At 39.6% G+C, this 21,132-nt stretch overlaps 1 protein-coding gene across 3 annotated transcripts in view; it reads left to right on the top strand.

Moving 5' to 3' along the window:
* The window catches only part of NEK6 (NIMA related kinase 6), a 128,534-nt gene that overhangs the window by 85,233 nt on the left and 22,169 nt on the right, over positions 1–21,132 (top strand). For all 3 annotated transcript variants that reach the window (XM_074211606.1, XM_074211604.1, XM_074211605.1), the window contains exons 6-7: positions 7,391–7,499; positions 8,521–8,628. In XM_074211606.1, the coding sequence (XP_074067707.1) occupies positions 7,391–7,499; positions 8,521–8,628 (217 nt within the window). The remainder of the gene's footprint in view (positions 1–7,390; positions 7,500–8,520; positions 8,629–21,132) is intronic.

Raw genomic sequence — 21,132 nt, 5'->3', positions numbered from 1 at the left:
TGTGTGTGTGTGTGTGTGTGTGTGTATGTGTGTGGATAGATGTATGTATATATATATTTATATATACATACATATAAAGATAGATTTGAATACACATGTACAAAATGAACAAGAAACTTGGGGAGAGAAGGCACTGGCAGCTCAGGGAAGCAGTGAAAGGTTGATGTAGAACTCTGTAAAGAACAAAACCTCCTAAGAGGCAGAGATGAGGTGCCAGGCAGGTAAGCAGCCCAGGCAAAGCAAGAGATGAGAATAGGAGTGTTGTGGGTAAGTCACGGCAAGAAGGGTGATTTACTTGTATGAAGGTATGTGGAACAGGTTAGATAGAAAGATTGGAGCCAAATTGTGAAGGGTGTTAAATGTGAAAATCAGAGAGTTTTATTTGTTTGAATTTGATGTTAGAAGTAATAGGGAGCTATTGCAGTTTGAATAGGGGAGTGGCATGATAAGAACTATGCTCCAGGAAAATCACTTTGAAAGTTGTAGAGAGGATGGTTTGGAAAGGGGGAGAGATCTGAAAGGATAGGAAGCTATTGCAAAATTCCACTTGAGAGAAGCTAAGGGCCTGAACAAGGATGAATCATTATTGTGTTGGTCTCAATATACATAGTAGTTCCCTTCAAATCTATTATAAATTACATTTTGGTCATAGCAGCCTAGGATATGGAGGGACTTTGGTGCATCTATGCAAAGATTACCCATTACAAAAGCTCCATACAGAGATCCGTGAAGTATTTAACTATTTAATAAAGATTGTCTCCTTCCTTGTGCCAAAGTTTCTCATTTCTAAGTTTTTATCCAGACAACTAATTTAGATGTACCCCAAACTAGAACTAAGGCAGGGTGACCTGGGCCTTTGTCCCATGTGACAATAAAAGTAAATACTTCCTCTTCTAAGAAGGAAAGCCAGGAGTGACTAGTGAAAAGACAGAGGGAGTTTGGTGAGTGTTGAAAGCTGTGTCAGAGATTGGAGAACAATTTCAGACCCCTATTAAGTTTCCTCTCATGAGTGGAGGGAACCAAGCACTAGCCCAGCCTAGAAGTGGGCAAAGAGGCCTCGCTCTAGTGAAAGGTGGTCCTTTTATTACTCTGAGTGGTAAGTCAGACTCCAAGTGAAAAGATTGAGAAGACAGGTAGAGGAGGCTCACTACCTATAATATTATACCCCATCCCATTCCAATTTGGACAGGACCCAGCTCCTTACTTCCCCTGGAAGAGGTTGCTGGGTTGTCCTTCTGGGGTGGGTGAACAGGATCCAGCCTTAGCCTTCTGTTCAACAATTGGTCCTAGGTAATGACACCTGGTTCCATTGCTCAGAAAGGACCAATGAGGGTCCTAGGAGAGCCTTGGCCATATCTCAGAAGACCATATTTCAACTACTGTGCTGAAAAAGCACTGAAGAGGGAATTAGGAGATCTAGGTCCTAGTCCCTGATGTCACATTCAACCTTGGACCTCTGTTTTCTCCTCTGTGAAGTGGGGGTTTTGGAGAAAATGACTTCTCAGGTTCTTTTCAGCTTTAACAGTTTTTGAGTCTATGAGATTCGAACTCCATTTGATTTCACTTTACCTCAACCCCAGGTTCTGTAAGACATAGATGAAATTTCTCTTGGTCAAGACTCTTTTATTGGGCCTTGGTTTCCCTCTCTGTAAAGTGAATGATCCCTAAGATCCCATTCAGTTTTTATATTTTGAATGTGTTATTTTATTTTTTCAGTTAATGTAAAGATAGTTTTTACATTTATCTTGTAAGCTTATAAGTTCCACATTTTTCTAACTCCCTCCCTTCCCTCTCCCCTCCCCATGACAATAAGTAATCTGATATAGGTTATATTAGTACAATCATGTTTAACATATTTCCATGTTAACCAAGTTTTGAAAGAAGAATCAGGATTAAAAGAAAAAAATGAAAAAAAAAGAAAAAACATAAAACTAGTTTTTAAAAGTGTAAATAGTAAGCTTTGGTCTGTACTCAGATTGCATAGTTTTTCCTCTGGATATGGATGGAATTTTCCATCCCAATTCTTTTAGAATTGTCCTTGACCACTGCAGTTCTTATGTTTTGTTATGATACATTGAAAATTTTAGAGACAGTTTGGGGCGGGGAGGCAGGGTAGAAGGGACTTGCTTCAGTCCCTCTTTCAGCACCTATCCCTGAAGCACCTGTTCGCTAGAGGGGCTACCACTCTATCTTTGCCCTCTTGTAAAAATGTTTTTCTAGTGCCACACATGAAGCAATAACTAACCTGAGTACTAGACTATCAAGAATAATAATTTAAAGTGGGAATTACCATATAGGGTATTTCCTCTCCCTGGGAGGGAGCTCACTCCTGTCTTTTTGTTCTGCTATTGTCATAGAATCTCTGCCACTGGGATCAATGCCTGTTTCTCCCTCTCTCAAGAGGTTCAGTGATTCCAAACTTCTTCTCCTAGACATAGTTTGAGGGTGTTACCCTGGCTCAAAAATTCCTAGATATGGCTTTGTACCTTTCCTCTTCCCCAGTCTGCCTGCCCCCCCTCAGCTCAGGTCCAGCAGGTGACCCCAATCCCCATGCTGCTTGCCCCTCTGTCTCTGCTATCCCAGGACAAGCAGCAGATTCCAGAGGCAGTGGGAACATGCCCATTTTTGTTCAGAAGGCGGGGGGCTGATAGAACCAGGCAGCTCCGACCAGGCTGTGGGGGAGGCAGTGCGGGCTGGGCCTACATTATTTATGAGTGACTGTAAAGGCAGGACTGTAGCTTTGCGGCTGGTACAGGAATCCACTGGAGGCTTTGTGGCTTCCTGGTAAAATGTCAGGGAAGGCTTATTGGACATGACATTTAGAAAATTACCACTTGCCGTCTAGGATCTCCTTTCTTAAACACTTTAATGAGAATTAAACCAATATTATGGCATAAATAACACTCTCCATCTCCCCTTGCAGTCTGGCTGTGTCTGTGTCTCCATTGTCCCTCTCTGTCAGATTTGCTACCAAGGGTCTGAGATTTCCACCATCGCATGGACCATCCGGGTGGGCCATGATGGAGGAGAAACCTCTGGGTTTGGAGTCAGAAACCCTGGGTTTGAATTCTGGTTCTGTGACTTTTTACTGAGACCTTGGGCAAATCGTTTCCCTTTTCTGAACCTCAGGGGGTTGAATTAGGTGATTTCTGTAATTTCTCTTAGTTGCAAATTCTATAGAGAATAGAAATGGACTTCTTTCTAGGTATCAGAGGGGCTCCCCTCATGTTATTTTTATTATTACTACTATTGTTTTATTAGCACCCTTTAAAAACAGGAGGGAGGGAGAACATTGTGAACTCACAGTTTTATAGAAATGAATGCTAATGCTAAAATTTTTATTTGTGTGCAATTAGAAAAAATAAAATGCTACTACTAATCCCAAACAAATACCACAATCATTTCCTTATATATCTCATCCTACAATGAACACTTCTTTGCAATAGCAACAATGGAAAAAAAAGACAATGAAACAAAAGCTATTGACAAAATGACCACAACTCATAGTAGATAAAGTATTCTACTTTCTTTTGGTCTATTATTTGTAATATTTTGGTATTTTGTAGACTATATTATCTGGTGTAGTAGAAGAAACCCTGTACTGGGAGTATCAGTCTCAGAATGTCAGAGCTGGAAGGAGCTCAGTGGTCCTCTTGTCCAAACTTCTTCCTGAAGCTTCCCTCTTACAGGTGGTTATCCAGCCTCCACTGAGCCAGTTCATTTTCATTTGGAAAAATTCTAATTGATAGTTTTCTTCTACATCAAGGGCAGCTAATGGACAAAACACCAGGGCTGGAGTCAGGAAGATGCAAGTTCAACTCTGGCCTTAGATACTTACTAACTATGTGACTCTGGACAAGACATTCAACTCTGTTTTGCCTCAGTTTCCTTATCTATAAAATGAGCTGGAAAAGGAAATAGCAAACCACTTCAGGGAATCAGACATGATTGACTAACAACTTCGACATCAAGCCTAAATCTTCCTCTGAAACTTCCATCTTCATCCCTTTGAAGTCAAACAGAACCAGTCTAATCATCAGCTCAGATGACAAATCTTAGGGTCACAAGATCATAGACTCAGAGTTGGGAGAGACTGCTAATGCCATCTTGGCCAACATCTTCATTTAATAACTGAGGAGAGTAGAACCCAATGATATCAGTTAAAATAGTCATGGGAACAAGATTTGAATCCATGTTTCTTGATTTTAGAACCAATGTTAGTTCCACTATCCCATGCCTCCTCTTTCTCCAAAAAAGAGAAAGCAAGAATCATGTCCCCATCCTGAGTCTTGTTTTTCCAGATTAACTATTGTCATTTCTGTCAATGATCTTTGACTTTAGCAGATTAACAGCAATTTCTTACTATTGGCTAAGTATTATCCTGGTCTCCAGTTGCCTCACCATCCTTTGGTTCTCTGAAGTCTTGGGGCTATTAGTGGATTTCCCCCCACCCCCCTGTTTACCTATTGTCTTTCATTTTTGTTTCACTAAAATACAAAGCTATGATTTGAATAAAATAGTATATGGTGCCACCTCTACTCAAGCCCTCTTCCATTGCTGTCCAGTGGAGGTGACCTGGACTCTGGAAAGTTCTACCAAGGGAGTGTAGGCTCCAGCAATTCTTACAAGCCAGAAAAATTATGCATAAGCTGGGTCTTAGATCTGATGTTGGCTGTCTAAAGTAGTACAAAGAAGTTCATCACTACAAGGCTGGTTATTGGTTGGGTTTTTTCCTAGCCACGATGACTCATGAAACCAGATTCCATAGCAAGGATTCTTAACCTTATTTTGCATCATGGACACCTTTGGTAGTCTAGTGGAGTCTATAGACCTCTTCTTAGAGTGATGTTTTTAAATGAATAAAATAAAACAATTGCAAAGGAAATTATTTATATTGAGATATAGTTATGAAAATTATTTAGAAAAAGTTCATGAGCCTTCAGATTTAGAGCATATCTAAATCATTGGAGGTGTTGAGATCTGCCTAGTGGAGGGGAGTCAAGGTAGCCTTGCAGGGTAAAGTCATGGATCCTGGAGTAGTCTAGATTGAATGATCCTGTACATCAGAGTATTAAGTGAAGAATACTTGGAATATTCCTGACAAAACACTAAAAGGAACTTATAGAAGGGAGAGCTCATTTCCAAATGGAAAGAGCATCAGGGAAGTCTTCTTGGAGAAGGTGACCCTCAAGCTGGACTTTGAAGGAGGGTGAAGATTTCACTGGAATTGGTCTGAACATCTATTGAATCAGATAAAAGCCTGGCAGTGACATTGTTCATGAAACTCAGACCAGAGGCAGGCAATTGGCATCCAAACAGAATTGGAAAAAGAAGAGATTGAAGCTACTGTTGACACTGTATGAGTTTTAGCTGCCCAGATCCTGCACACGCTGTTCCTAGATGAACTTCTGCCAGTAAGGTCCCAGTTTACAGTTTGAGGATTATAAGCAACTTCCTGCCAGAGCTGGCCCGTGGCTGAGAATGCCACATATCATCTTACCCCCACCCCAAGCACTTCTCTGGCAGCCATTACCACCAGAGAAGGCCAACCATGCATTCCAGGGTGTCCGGGTATCCTTTGCCAGACAGGGTTGTGCGTTCTGTTTTGTTTACGCTTAATCCCTGAGCTGTTGAAATTCAGATACTTGCCTGTGCCTTATAACTCAGGACATACTTAGAGTCAAAGAAAGAACAGGAAGATATCTTAGAAAGTTGACTAAGAGAGTTGGAAGGGACTTTGGGGACCACCTAGTCTGAACCCTCATTTTACAGATGAAGAAATGACTTGGGGAGGAGAAGTTATTTGCCAGAGGTCACACAGCTTATAAATGGCAGAACCAAGACTTGAACCCAGGTAGCCTGATATCTTGTCAGTATTGTTTCCATTGTACTGTGCATCTGAATCTCAGATTCCTTTGGGAAAAAGTATTTGATGGGGATGGAGGATCATCAGAAAACTTATCTGTTATCTATCTACACACATTTTTTTTTCCTCTCCCCCCCAAACTCATTTTATTACTTAAGGGAAGATATCCTCAACATTTGTTGTTTTGAGGCATTAAATATGTTTCATAAGGTAATTAAGGAGATTAATGCTAATTATAATTGGTGTCCATTCAAGAATGTCAAACCTATTTAAGTGTGTTTTTTGTAATGGTTGTTAATTAGTGGGTTGTAGGAGGCTTACACACACACACACAGACACACACACTAAAATGGTAATGGTGGGGCATATTTGACTTCTTGCTAGAGATTTATGGGGATAGGACAGAAGTTATCAGCAGGTGACATAACCTGAACTTAAAAAAAAAACAAAAAACCTTCTAGCAATTACATACTGCTTTACAGTGTATAATATGTACTCATGATTAGCCTCATAACAAAAAATAGAAACAAAAAAAAAGAAAACTGGGCTTTGAGTTGCAGCCCTGGCACAGACAGGCTTTGTCATATTGTATTGCTACTTTTCTGAGTCTCTCTTTCCTCATCTGGATGTAAAGTGAGTTTGGATTAGCTCACCTCTGAGCTCCCATCAAGCTTTTACATCATATCTTGTAAGAGAGCAGGAAAGTATTATCCGTCTTACAAATGAGGGAGCTAGAGCTAAGAGGGGTGATGATTCTATGCATTGCCTAAAATCACACCGATATACTGGAGCACTACTGGTGCTATCCCCCAGCTCATCTGCCTCCTCATTCAGTGATCTCTTCCATTATACCTGATAAATTTGGGGGGGAGGGTGGAACTTGGTATTTTTTCCTAATAATGTGTATCTCTCATTTCCCCTTTCTTCTCTTCTCCCCACCTTCTCTCATCTCTCCACCCTCCTATCTTCTCCCTGTTCCCTTTCTCCTCTCTCCTCAACACCTTCTCTTTCTAACCTTCTGTTCCTCTCTTCTCTCCTCCTTCTTTTCCATCTTTCTCTCGCCACCCTCTCCTCTTCTCTTTTCTTCTCTCTTTCTATTCCTCTCATCTCTCTTTTCCTTATCTCTCTCTCCCCTCTTTCCTGCTTCTTCATCCCTCCTTCCCTCCCTTTCTTTTTTCCCTCCCTTTTTCTCTTGTCTTTCTTTGTCCTTTTCTCCTCTCCCTCCCCCTTTCCCCTTTCTCCTCAACACCTTCTCTTTCTAACCTTCTGCTCCTCTCTTTTTCCTTTTCCTCTTCCTTTTCCATCTTTCTCTTTCTACCCTCTTCTTTTCTCCTTTTTTCTTCTCTTCTTTCGCTTTTCTTGCTTTTCTCCCTCTTCCTTGTCTCTCACCCTCTTTCTTTCCTCCCTTCTCCTGCTGGCTCTCTCCTCTTTTCTCCCTCCCTCTCTTTCCTCTTGTCTTTCTTTGTCCCCTCCTCCCCTCCCCCTCTCTCCTCCTGTCTTTGGGTGTTGCTTTTCCTTCTGCAGTTTTTTAAAAAGCAGAAACGGTTAATCCCCGAGAGGACGGTCTGGAAGTACTTTGTGCAGTTGTGTAGCGCCGTGGAGCACATGCACTCCCGCAGGGTGATGCACAGAGGTAACATTAATCCGCTCTCTCTTTCCACTGAATAATAATATAATGTTCCAATTAGTAAGTGGCTACATTCAAAAACAATTATGCTGATGTGCAGCCAACGCATGTTTGGAGAGGGCCGCGCAGCACCGTGAGATGGATTTCTCCTGGTAGTGGGTTGGGTTTTTTTTTTCCTCCTTGTTAAAGCAGTCGGTCCAGAGTAAGGGGAGCCTTAGGAAGAAGAGCCGCTTTGTATTCCAGACACTGAGACTGAGTCAGGTGTCAAACCTGCCTTAGCGGGGTGTCACAAGTCGAAGGCCCAGTTTGGGGGATGCCCTAAACTGCCACATCAATGTTCTTGTATAAGGAGGATGTGATGATGGATGAGGTAGAAGTTTCTTGGGTCCTCAGAAGAGTGCCCTAATGTGCCAGACCTTTCCCACAATTTTCCAGCCTTCCTGAATTCTTTAGAATCATGGAATGTTATAATTGGAAAGGACCTTAGAGCTCAAGAGGTTCCTTAGAATACATACTGTTAAGAGTGAGAAGAAACCTTAGAGCCTACAATGCTAGACCATATAAAGTCTCTAGAAGGCTCCTCAGAGACCATTTAATGCCCCCCCCCACTTTACAAATGAGGAAGCTGAGACCTCAATTGAGGTCACACAAATTGTAGACAGGGGATTTGAAGCCATGTTTCTCAGACTTCAGAAACAGGGCCACAAAGAACCTCCTATACACTGTGTATTCCAACCTATTTTCTACAATTCTACAATTGAATAAACTGAGGCTTAGCAAAGTAAAACGACTAGCCCTGAGTCATAGAATAAGTGAGTGGCAGAGCCAGTCCTGGAACTCAGGTCTTCTGTATCTGTGTCCAGGGCTTTCTACTGGACCACTCTGACTTCTTTTGCTGTGTGTGGGTGCTCTGCAGGGTGTCTAGTCTGTGGTGGGGTGTATATAACACGTACATTTTTGTTAAGATTGAGCCTTTAGGTCACATAATGCCTCTTGAGTTTGACATCTAGCCTTCCTTTCCTCCCAGATATAAAACCTGCCAACGTGTTTATAACAGCCACAGGTGTAGTGAAGCTGGGAGATCTTGGACTGGGTCGCTTCTTCAGCTCCAAGACCACGGCAGCACATTCCTTAGGTAAGCCCCTCCCCTGCCAGAGAACTCAGTAAGATTTGGTATTAGGCAGTATTGCAACTGTATTTTCTCTTATTTGAAAGTGAGGACTAGTATGCATTTCCTTATTCCCTCTCTTTTTTCCCCTCCTCTCCTCTTTCCTCCTCCTCCCTCTATCTTTCCTTCCCTCCCTCCTCTCTCTCTCTCTCTCTCTCTCTCTCTCTCTCTCTCTCTCTCTCTATCTTTATCTCTATCTCTATCTCTATCTCCCTCCTCCACTCTGTCTCTGTGTGTATCTCTCTCTCTCACACACACCAATATATAAATTCTGAATATATAAAGCAGAAAAATTAATAGCGATTGCTAACCTTAAAATTCCTTTCATGTGAGGAAAAGATAAACTCCAAGATAGGTATACCCCACATTGATGTTTCCCAAGGACATTGATAATTCTATACCCTTCAGAAGTTGCTCATTTGCAGTGTTCTTCTTTTGAAATTAAATATCCTTGGAAATATTTCTTTTCTTCATAATGTGTTTTCTCAGAAGCAACAGATGTTGTTGGAGGGGTAAATGTATTTTTAATATAAAATAGAATTTGACTTCAAGGAATTCAACTTAGAGCAGTTAGGTAGTTCCTAACAGGATCTGGAGTAAGGAAGAACTGAATTCAAATTTGGTCTCAGACATTTCCTAGCTGTCTGACTCTCAACAAGTCATTTAACTCTGTTTGCCTTAGTTTCCTCATCTATAAAATGAGTTAGAGAAGGCAATGGCAAAACCACTCCAGTCTAGTCAGTATCTTTGCCAAGAAAACCCCAAATCAGATCATTAAGGGTCAGGTACAACTGAACAATTCAATTTGTTTAACGACTTTGGGGGGAGATAATTTCCTCTGAGAAATTAGTTGGAATTGCATTGGAATCTTAGACCTCAGCAAGGTTTTGTCACTTTAAACACCAAAGCCCACAAATTCCTTATAGAACTCACTATGAAGACATCTCTGCTAAAGTTTGTTTTGGAAGCCAGAGAATTCTGTTTTCTTCCTTACTTCTTCTGTATGCTTCTCTATATTCTCCAGTAGCTGCTTCCATCAGGTTTAAGTAAAAGTCAAATTTGCCTAAAGCTTGCTCCTCCAGTGTCCTGTTTAAACCCATAGAATCACAAACTGTTAGAACTGGAAGAACCTTCAGACACAGAATCTTATGAAATACAGAACATGGACTTTTAGAGCAGGAAAAGGACATGATCTATTACAATATATCCATTTTATAGATGAGAAAACTTAAGGCCCGAGAGGGTAAGTGATTTGTCCATTGTAACCAAGCTGGGACCAGAAATACAAGGCAGTGTTATTATCACTGTTAATTTTATTAAAATTTTCACCAAAATCGTTCTGAGGAAAGGAAATGGAAATTGTGATTTACAGCAAAGTTCTTTCCTTCTTCTTTCTCTCCCCAACCTCTTAAAAATGGTTTTGGGCCCAATTCATTTCCGTCTCACCCCAAACTTACAAGCTGGTCTGTCTCTCATGTTCCGACACCTTTGTGCAAGTGACACACATTGAGAGTAAACAGAATGATAATATGGGAGCGTCTTTTGGTTCACACGAAGGAGCTCTCTGAAAAATATGATTTCTTCATGTAAACTGTTAGTGTGCATTATTCATATAGCTCCAGATGGCTCTGAGACTTGTAGCGGATAGCATATGATTTGGTGAAATTTATTAATTCTGGTGATCAAACAGTGGTAGCTGTTTAAAGTGCTTTAAAAAAAAAACAACTGTGTCATACCCCTCTGATTCAGAAGGTTTGAATACTAGGAAGCTGGCTTTGCTCTCAATCACTTTTGGGTTGGTTATTATCTCATTCAGAAGTGATACCAGCCTTGACTGTTATGGCTTAAGTAATACTGACCTATTCTAGTTTTGGGGGCCTCACCAGATAATGTTTGTTTCACCCAATTTATCTCTTTTTCCTCTTCCTTTCGTATTCATGGTGAAATCTAAGTGTAAATTAAATTCCCTCTGCTTTTCTGATATTTGTGTGGAGGCTCAAAGAATCTTAAGAGATATTAGAACATAAAGTTTGTCAGTTGAAAAGAACATTGAAATACAGAATGTTAGAGCTGGAAAGGACCCTAGAGAATATTCTATTAGAATGAAAAGGATCTTAGAATATAGTGAGTAAGGTTTTGATTTGGCATCCAGACCTCAGTTCAAATCCTAGCCCTGGTTGTGCTCTTCCATTTTGGGTAAGTTACCTATCACTTTGTGCATCAATTTCCTTAGCTGTAAACTGAGAATGTTGGATGACATTCCAAATCATTTGATTCTCTGAATATTGGAACATAATACAGAGCTGCAGAGGACTTTAGAACAGAATGTTAGAGCCCCTACACAGGCATCACCTTTCTTCTGGACTATGGTGGTAGCCTCCTAAGGTCTATCTATATTCACTTCAATCCATCCCACATAGCTGCCAAATGGTTATTCTCAAATGTAGGTCTGAGATGTCTTCCTTCTGCTCAGGAAGCTTCAAAAGCTCCCTGTTACCTTTAGGATAAAACACAAACTCCCCTGGTATTTAAAACCTTTCGCATTCTGGCTCCAGCCTAACTTACCAGACTGATAACAAATTATTCCTCCTTCACATGCTCCACACTCTTGCCAAACTGGCTACTTTGCATTTCTTTCTAGTCCATTCTTCTCTACGTCTGTCTGTCCATCATGCCTGGAATGTATTTCTTTCTTATCTGTGCCTCTTGTAAGCTCTGAGTCCTTTTGAAAGTCAGCTAAAGTGCTGCATTATAAAACCTTCCCTGAGTTGTTCATATCCCACTCTCCTTTCAATTATTGTGTATTTATTTGGTGTATATATATATATATATATATATATATATATATATATATATATATATATCCTATACAGGCTGAACCCAAAGGCTTAAGTGTATAGTTTTAAGCTATTAAAGCTTAATTTTATTTACTTATCTGTGATTATGTACCTCCTCAGAAGAATTTAAACTCCTAGATTTAAATTCATTCATAGGATGTTGAGTGAATTTGTGTGTATATGTAAATATATACCACACAAACCCTACATGTGTTGTGTATGTATGTATATACATATGTATATGATGTATCTAATATATCTAATATATTATATATATGCACATATAACTGTATTCCAATAAAACTGGTTTCCTTTGTAAAAAAAAAAAAGAATTTAAACTCCTAGAGAATAGGTAGTGTCTTACTTTTGTATTTGTACCTTCAGTGTCTAATGTGCATTAGCATATAGTAGACACTTAATACATGCCTTTGATTGATCAGCCATTTAGTCCTACTCCCTCATTTTAAAAATGTGGAAACTTAGGTTCAAAAAGTTGTAAGTTGCTCAACCTCACAAAATGAATCAGTGGTAGTGCTGGGACTCAGATTCAGCATCTTGACGCTGTATCAGCTGAGAGTTCTTTCCATTATGCCAGCCCGTGATCTCTTTTCTCTTGATTCCACTGAGGCATGCAACTCTACTTATAAAACATTAGCTAAAATACTTTAAAAAAATGTATCATCAACACACACACACACAGACACACACACACACACACACACACACACACACACACACACACACACACGGCAGGTGGAATTTTATTTTGTGTCCTGTGATCACATCAGGTGTGGGGAAAAGAGAGAAAATGGAGAAACTGAGAGAAACCAACCTTTTCTTCTGAGTAGTTAAAAATATCCATAGTTCTACCCTGTCCAATTTGAGCTTTTTTGTACTGTGTCTGTGCACTCACATGCATATGTGCAGTAGACATGCACACACACACATGCATGCATGAACACACCCCCTTCCCCTTCAAAAAAAAAAAAACCCAAACCATCAGATCCAGTTAAGATCACATCATTAGGAATGGGCAGAAACATGATCTTTTGCAATGATCTGATTTTATCTAGTTTGGCTGCTGTACTTTATTATACTAATAAGAATAAATTGGGACTTAGAAATGGATTAGGTCTGAGCATACAACCCTTATCCTTGGACTAATTGAAGACCCCTATGTGATTATCAGGAGAACACCACTTTGTGAGCCCCTGTCCCTCTTCCAAATGCAGATAGAAATTATTTTGAACATGAGCAAACCAGGAAAGGGATGGAGTGAAGAAGGATTGAATTTGGAACTGAAGGGTTCAGGTCCCATTCTAGCCCTGGCCCTTTGCTGTGTGACCTTGGGGTGAGTCTCCCAAGCCTCAGTTTACTGCTACAGGGAGCAGAGATAACAATGCATGACTTTTTCCTCCTGAGATTTTAAGGATCAAACTAGGGTCAGCATTTTAAAATCCCAAAGCTTCATATAAATGTCAGTTCATATTTTTATTACTAAATTTCTAGCTGAAGGATGGAAAGGGAAAAAAAAGAAACTCTGCTCATTACAATGAAACTTACCAAAATAATGAGCCAATTCTTCCATCCCCAATTTTGTAAAGTTGTTGAATTAGTTGAAGAAGTTGTCATTCAGTCAGGAGCCCTGAGTTCCAATCTCTGCCTTTGGCATTAACTTGTTACATGACCCCTAAGTAAATTGCTTTACTGATTTGAACCTCATTTTCCTCATTGGCAGAATGAGGATATTGGATCCCCTCTGTTCTAAGGTTGTCTTTCTGTGCTAACCTTTCCAGTGCTGTCTATAACTGGAAGGGACCCAGGATATCTAGTCTAATCCTTTCTTTTTTTAGACAAAGAAACTGAGTCTTAGGTGAAGTGATTTGTCTGTGTTCTGTATTCTGTCTTCCAACATTCTGTGTTCTGAGGTTTTTGATTCTTGGATTCTGTTTCTAGCATTGATGGGATTGGGGTGACAGTGGTGCATCTGTTTCAATAAGTGTTTCCTCATTTTAATGCGGACCTACTGTGTGTCCTTAGTAGTATCGATGGCAGCATTGCCATAGCAACTCAACCTCTCTCTGATGCTACAGTCGCTGACCCACGAATCAAACCTGGGACTTTTGCAGCTGCATTCATCTATTTCTCTTCTCCCCCACCCTTGACTCCCTTAGATTTTGTGTTTGCTCCCATCAGCCTGGCATGAAAGAACATTAGGCAGTACTACAGCCAGGGTGACAGGTGTACTACCCGGCGGTGGCAGCGAGGATGCCTCCGTGTCAGGGACCGGAGCCATAATTAGAGCAAGGAACAGAATAAGCGTCAGACGAATTACCAGGCAGCAGATCATATTTGTCAGGCAGGATTGCATACAGGAAAAAATAAGTGACAGAACATGCCGGGGTAATGAAAGAGAAATGAAGGATTTGCCCGTACACAGCTCCCAAGATCCAAGCGTGTCTCTTGCTTGGAGCAAGAACAACCAGCTGCAAGGCTCTCTGCGTCTGGGACAAGGGCAGGTGGGACCCACTCACACCAAGACCCTATGGACAGGGAACCCTGACACGAGGAGGAGTGGGGGCTTGCCACCTGCCAAAGAAGAGCAACAGCAGCACTGAGACCATGTCACGAGATGAAGAGAATCCTGAGCAGGAGAACATTATCCCTATGTTTCCAGTGAATGAAAGGTTGTCATAGAGAAGAGAGATTAGATTTGTTCTCCTTGACCCTGGAGGGCAGAAATGAGGAGAGGGCGAGAAAGTCAAAGGGAAGATAATTTTGACTGGCTCTGCAGGACAGCCATCGGAGAGTGGAAATTTGCCTTGAATGGGGATCGAGATGACTTGGGTTTCAGTTCTGCTACTTCCTAGCTATGTGACATTGGGCAAATCACCCAACCTCCCTTGGCCTCAATTTCCTCCTTTGTAAAATGAAGGATTTAAATTATATGAACTCTAAGATTCTTCCTTACTCTTAATCATATGTTTCCAATAATTACTTGGTAAGACTTGGGAACTCCTTATTATTATAGGTATTCAAGCAACTGGGAAGATCTTTGTATAGGTTGTGATAGAGGTAGTCTTGAGTGGAAGGTAGGACTATGTCACCTCTGGTCCAGAACCAGGTGATCTCTTTTCTTTTCTTTTTTTTTTTTACTCTTTTTTTAAAATTTATTTTGAGTTTTACAATTTTTCCCTAATCTTACTTCCCTCCCCCCACCCCCCATAGAAGGCAATTTGCCAGTCTTCACATTGTTTCCATGGTATACAATGATCCAAATTGAATGTGATGAGAGAGAAATAATATCCTTAAGGAAGAAACATAAAGTATAAGAGCTAGCAAGAGGTGATCTTTCTAACTGAGATAAAGTTCAGTCTGAAAACATCACAACAGAAGTGAAAGCAACAGTGAGATATGGGGGAAAGAATCTGGAATCAAAGAAACTGGGTGTGCCTGGGTTCGACTTTAGCTGTTGGCCACTTTAGAGTCCTTGATCCTATTTAATTCTCTGTAAAATGAGGATAATTATACTGTTACAGCCTCATAGGATTTTTGTGATAATCAAATGAAATCATGTGCACAAAAATGTAAACACAAAGTGCTATATAAATTCCCATGTTAATCATTATTGGGACTGATTATTAGGTACCAGGGAAGGCAGGTGTAATGCTCTCTATCCCAGTGTTCCTAGTATTTCTTTTAAGTGATAGAGTGGAATAAGGATTAGACTTTTTCTTGGAACCTGAGGGTAAAACTAGTAGTCAGTAGAAATTATAATGAGGTAAATTTTGAGTCAACATGAGGAAAAAAGCCTCCTAATAATTTCAATTGTCCAACAATGCACTGAAAAAACTGCAGATATCTTTGAAGCTAAGATCTGAGCTGAAAGGAACCTCAGTGGTCTTTTAGCCATTCTGCTATAACCTCAACAAAGGGTCATTCAGCAGTTATTTGATAATCTCCAGGAGTAGACCTCTTGCTACCTCCAGGGGCTTCACAATCCTTCCAACTCCCTTAGTAGAATTCTGGGAGGAGAGTTAGTGAGAAGGGGAAACCCTTCCCTTGGATTTGTCAAAGATGGGAGGTGAAACTTGAAGAGAAGACGGGGTGGGGGGTATGTAGTCACTTTTAATGCATCTGAAAGACAGTGAAGAGACCTGAGCATCAGGGGCTTCCTCTAACCAATATATCATCACAGAAGGTTTCTATGCTAATACATTTCAGAGATTTGGGAATAGGAAGGCATGGTTCTATAGTTTTTGTACGTAGTTGCTTGCAGGTTGTCTTCTCAAGCTCCTTGAAGTGTTTAGCATTCAACCCTAGATAAGTTGAATACACATTTGTTATTTTCTTTCAGTTGTTTCTGTCATGATCACATTTGGGATTTTCTTGGCAATAATACTGGAGTGGTTTGCCATTTTGTTCCCCAGCTCATTTTATAGATGAGTAAACTGAGGCAAACAGGGTGAAGTGATTTTCCCAGGGTCACATAGCTAGTAAATATCTGAGGTCACATTTGAACTCAGGACATCCTAATTCTAGTCTCGGCATTCTGTTCACTGTACTGCATTGACAGATACTATTTTGTCATCCAGTGAGGACTGTCAAGTCTCTGACCTTCTTGGTTTTCTTTAAATGGATATAGAATAATGTGTCTCTCCCCTCTTATACCCACTTCACTAAATCTTTGGAGCTGAGAGTCGTCTTCAAGAATACTTTATGTAGGGTCTTTGAACTCATATGTATTTATACATTTATGTATATATGTATCTTTATATATGCATCCCTAGGCAGGTGTATATATATGTGTGTATATATGTACATAATATACACACATAAATTATATTTCATTATAATAAGTTTTCTTTGTAATTCTATGTATTTTATTTTATGCATTTAAAACATTATTCTGAGAAGTGGCTCATAGGCTTTATCAGATTTTCACAAGTGTCAGTGACACAAATAAAAGATAAGAGTCTCTGCTATAGGCTAACCCTCCAGTTTATAGTTGAGGAAATATAGGCTTACCAAGGGAAATTAATAATAATAGTATCTAGCATTTATATAAGACTTAGAAGTTTTCAATGTATTTTCCAAGTATTATCTCATCTCAACAACCTGGGAAACAGGTGCTAATATTAGCCCTATTTTGCAGATGAGGAAACTAAAGGTCAGATAAAGGTTAAGTGACTTGTCCAGGGTCTCATGGCTAGTGTTTGAACTTAGGTCTTCCTGACTGCAAGATGAGCATCTCTCTACTGCACCATCCCACTGTCTTCTAAGACATCTAATATCTTCCCATTAGATCATAAGCTTCTCAAGGGCTGATTCTGTGTTTCTTTGCATTCCCAGTGCTAGGACAGTGCCTCCACACATAAGTGCCTAATAAATGCATATCGACTTACTGGAAATGACTTTCCCAAGGACTCACAGAGAATAGAACTGAAATCAGGGCTTCTGATAAATTGGGTTTACTTCTAACAAGGCTAATGCCACCAATCTTCAGCTTCTTGGTGAAGCTGAGAAAATCTTGCTCTTAAACAAGAATGATTTTGAAATGCAAAAAAGCAAAACCCAGATCAAAACATCAAAACCAATCAGAATAACATCAAAAGTATCAGAAAGAAATGGAAGAATCTTACTGAGAAACTAGTTTAATAAAATAATTTAATATATACACATACACACACACACACACACACACACACACACACAGTGATCTGGAGTAGACCAGTAGACTCTGTGAGTAGACCAGAAAACAAACATTAGGAGGAAAGGATGGTGAATTCCAGTGTTTTAACCCCTTTATCATTTATTCAAAAAATTATTATTAAACTATTTACAGTAACATAGTGTAAAATATGTCATCAAAGAGGTATGTGCCTGGAAAAGAGAAAAGGTCCCTCATGGAGTGAGATAGACAGCCTCTATACTGAGTATCTTTTTTTAATTATTATTTTAATTATTTTATTAATTATTTTTTTTCATTTCAGAGAACAAAATAAAAAATAAAATAAACAAAAATAAACAATAAACAAAAATAATAAACAATAAAAATATGATTGCACATTAAACTGCAAATCTACCATGTACAACTTAGAATTCTCTCCAAATATATAGCAAAATTAGCATGTCAATTTCTTTCTTTTCTTTTTTTCTTCTCCCTGCCCTAGATATGGTTAGCATTAGACACAAATAGATAAATAGAGATAGATATATCTATCTCTATATGTATGTATGTACATATTTATGTAAAATTATTCTACATACTATTCTATTTATCAGTTCTTTCTCTGGATGTAGATAGGGGCTCTCTTCACATGTCCTTTATTTTTAGTTGTTTTTTTTTTAGGTCTTTGCAAGGCAAATGGGGTTAAGTGGCTTGCCCAAGGCCACACAGCTAGGCAATTATTAAGTGTCTGAGACCGGATTTGAACCCAGGTACTCCTGACTCCAGGGCCAGTGCTTTATCCACTGCGCCACCCAGCTACTCATGTCCTTTATTTTTAATTTGTATATTTACAATAGTCAAAATGACTTAGTTGCACACAAGACTGTTACTGTAAGCAATGTTCTCCTGGTTCTGGTTACTTCATCCTCCTCATTTTTGGGAAGCCTTTCCATGCCTTTCTAAGATCTTTGAGCTCATCATTTTGTATAGCATGGTAGTTTTCCATAGCATTCATACATCACAACTTATTCACTCATACCCCAATTGATGAGGATCTCTGCAATTTACATTTTTTGTAAAAAATGTAAAAATATCCCCTTCACATTCAAGGTTATAATTATTATTTATGAATTTCTGTCCATCTTATTTTTACTCATTATTTTCTTTTTCAGACTCTCTTTTATCCCTGTTATCTTCTCTCTCACCTTCCCACTCCTCACTTCACTCACTCTTCAAAAGTCTCCCAATACCTTCTTATACCCCCCCATCTCAATTTTGGAGTCTCTATAAATTACCCCCAGATTTTTAAGTCCTAATCCACACACCTTTATAAAAGTTTCTCCCCCTCCTGTCCCCTAATTTTCTCATCTTTACATGTTCAGAAGACTTTTACACCCTTTCAGATGTACACTTTATTAGTAACAAAAATCTATATATTTTCTAATGTTAGAAGATCTAAGGCCCCAGCAGTTGAGTAGATACCTTCCTTCGCCTTCCAAGAAATTATAGGAAGGGGAGGCTAGATGGTACAGTGGATAGAGCACCGGCCCTGGAGTCAGGAGTACCTAAGTTCAAATCCGGTCTCAGACATTTAATAATTACCTAGCTGTGTGGCCTTGGGCAATCCACTTAACCCCATTGATTTGCAAAAACAAAACAAAACAAAACCAAAAAAACCCTTAAAAAAAAGTTATAGGAAGGTCAGGAAAAGAGTCACATAGATGAGAATATATGAATGGGTTACAATCTGCATCATCTAAGGAAGTGCCTCCCTCCTCAGCTTCAGCGTGTTCAGAAATCTAACACTCATAGCCTTCAGTGTGTTCAGGAATAATACTCATAGCCACCATTTATAGGCAAGATTTAAATTTAAATCTCTCTGACCCCCAAGTTCAGTATTTTATCGACTGTTCCATAGTGTCCCTCAGGGTACCATCCCTGAGAAGAGAAAGTGAATTTAGAGTACTTTAGAATCATGGAAGGAGAGATTTCAGAATAACTGTATTACTCTGACATCTCCATCCTGGTCTAGTTTACTGTAAGTCTTGAGAACTAACAAAATGACATATGTGTCTGTGTGTGACTGGGCCTGCATTACTTATCTCTACTACTCTAAGCATTGAATCCAGAAACCTAGAATATTCTCTCTGGAAAGGACCATAAAACTTAAAATGTTAAAAACATACTTTTCCAGCTCAAATTGATCTTTGAGATGATACAGAAGAGAAAATTGAGGCTCTGAAAAGTCACCTTAAATAGTTTTCATAGATTATCCTTGGCAGTTAGATTCCAACATCTTTCCCTTATTTTTCCCTTCCTTTTTTAGAGTTCAGGGAGGGACCCTAACAGTACTGAGTACACTAATACTTCCTAACACAGACTCAACTCTCATTCTCTCCCTGTCTCTATTTCTTTCTCTCCTCTCCCTTTCTTTCTTTCTCCACTATTCTCTTCCTCTTTAGATTCTTATGTGCCACATCCCTTCAGAGTCCTGAGAGACTCTGGCCCTAAGAGCTCTCTCAAATCCATTTTGGCTGGGATGTCCACCATAGTTAAGATGGGGGAGGACAAACAACACATATGGTTTTGCCCTTTAATTCAAAATTGTCATTTCATATCTAGTCCAGTGTCCAGCCTCAAGCATGAATGGGCTTGTGATCTAGATGAGGGAGTCCCTTTTTTTTTTTTCATTTGAAGCTGATTCCTTTGGGTTGTAGCATTACATTTAAAGAGTTTGGGACACAGCCCTCTCCAGCATGTCTATTAGTGTTTCTGTGGGGTTGTCAGAAAATGCACAGTACAACTCTTCCTTCTCTTTCTCCCACCCTCCCCCAATTTCCTTGTTTTAAAAATGATACATTGATTTCCATATAACTATTGGGGGAATGGAGAGACCGGCCCAATTCTCTTCCTGGACTAGCCAACAGTCTGAAGGAATTCCCCTGTAATGAGCTGCTTCTATTGAACCCCACAGGACTTCCAACTTAATCATCTGGGCTCACCATTGTGTTGTTTTAGCCAATTTTACAAGGATGGCCTAATCAGAGACTATTAATCAGAAACTTTCTTTGGTGTCTGCCCAACTGGGAGTTGAAATAGTCCTGTACATGTGAAATTATCTGGTCTTCACATGACTTTGGAAGTCATACAAGGGCCCAGTGGGGGTTAGAGTTGGCCTTGAGTGAGTTCATGCTGTCCCCACAGCTTCACTCCCTGCATATTGTAAGGGTAAATGCTAGTTACTTCTTTGTAAGGAAAATCTGGTTTTGTAGAAAGATCTTGGCCATGACCCGTTCTATAAAAAACAAGATTTGGGATTGTTACCATTCTGAGGGGTACAGTGGATGGAGTGCTAAGCCTAGAATCAGGAAGACTCATCTTCCAGAATTCAAATCTGGCCTCAGATTTTTACTAGCTGTTGTGACCCTTACCAGCAAATCATTTATCTCTGTTTGCCTCCATTTCCTCATCGTAAAATGAAATGAAGAAGGAAATAACAAACCACTCCAGTATCTCTGCAAAAAAAAACCCAAATAGGGTCATAGAGTCAGAGATGACTGAAATAATTGAGGTAATGTTTGTTATTTTGATGACTAGGATCATATGATTCCAGACTTGGAAATTTTATCTGTAAAGGATAAAATACTAGAATTGGGAGAGACTGTAGAATGAAAGTTTTAGCACTGTTTGTCCCTAACATTCCATGCTTTAAGTCACTCTCTTGTTTATCTAAGGACTGAGATGCTTCCCAGTGCTAATATTCTGATCTTCCAACTCTGACATTTTATAAATAATACTTTTTTTTCAGAAGTGACATTTTTCCATCATTACCATCTCTCTTTAGCTACATCCTGTTCTGTCCATTTGTGTCTCCCTACTCTTCCTCTCCATCTCTCTTGCTTTTTCTTTCAATACTAAGTGGGATCTGCTTGTCCCAGTGAACCAGATAACTACAGTACCTAT

Source organism: Macrotis lagotis, chromosome 1 (genome assembly GCF_037893015.1).
Source record: "Macrotis lagotis isolate mMagLag1 chromosome 1, bilby.v1.9.chrom.fasta, whole genome shotgun sequence".
Classification (NCBI taxonomy): Eukaryota; Metazoa; Chordata; class Mammalia; order Peramelemorphia; family Peramelidae; genus Macrotis; species Macrotis lagotis.
The sequence above is the reverse complement of the archived record's forward strand: the minus strand, read 5'-3'. Positions and strand labels throughout refer to the sequence as shown.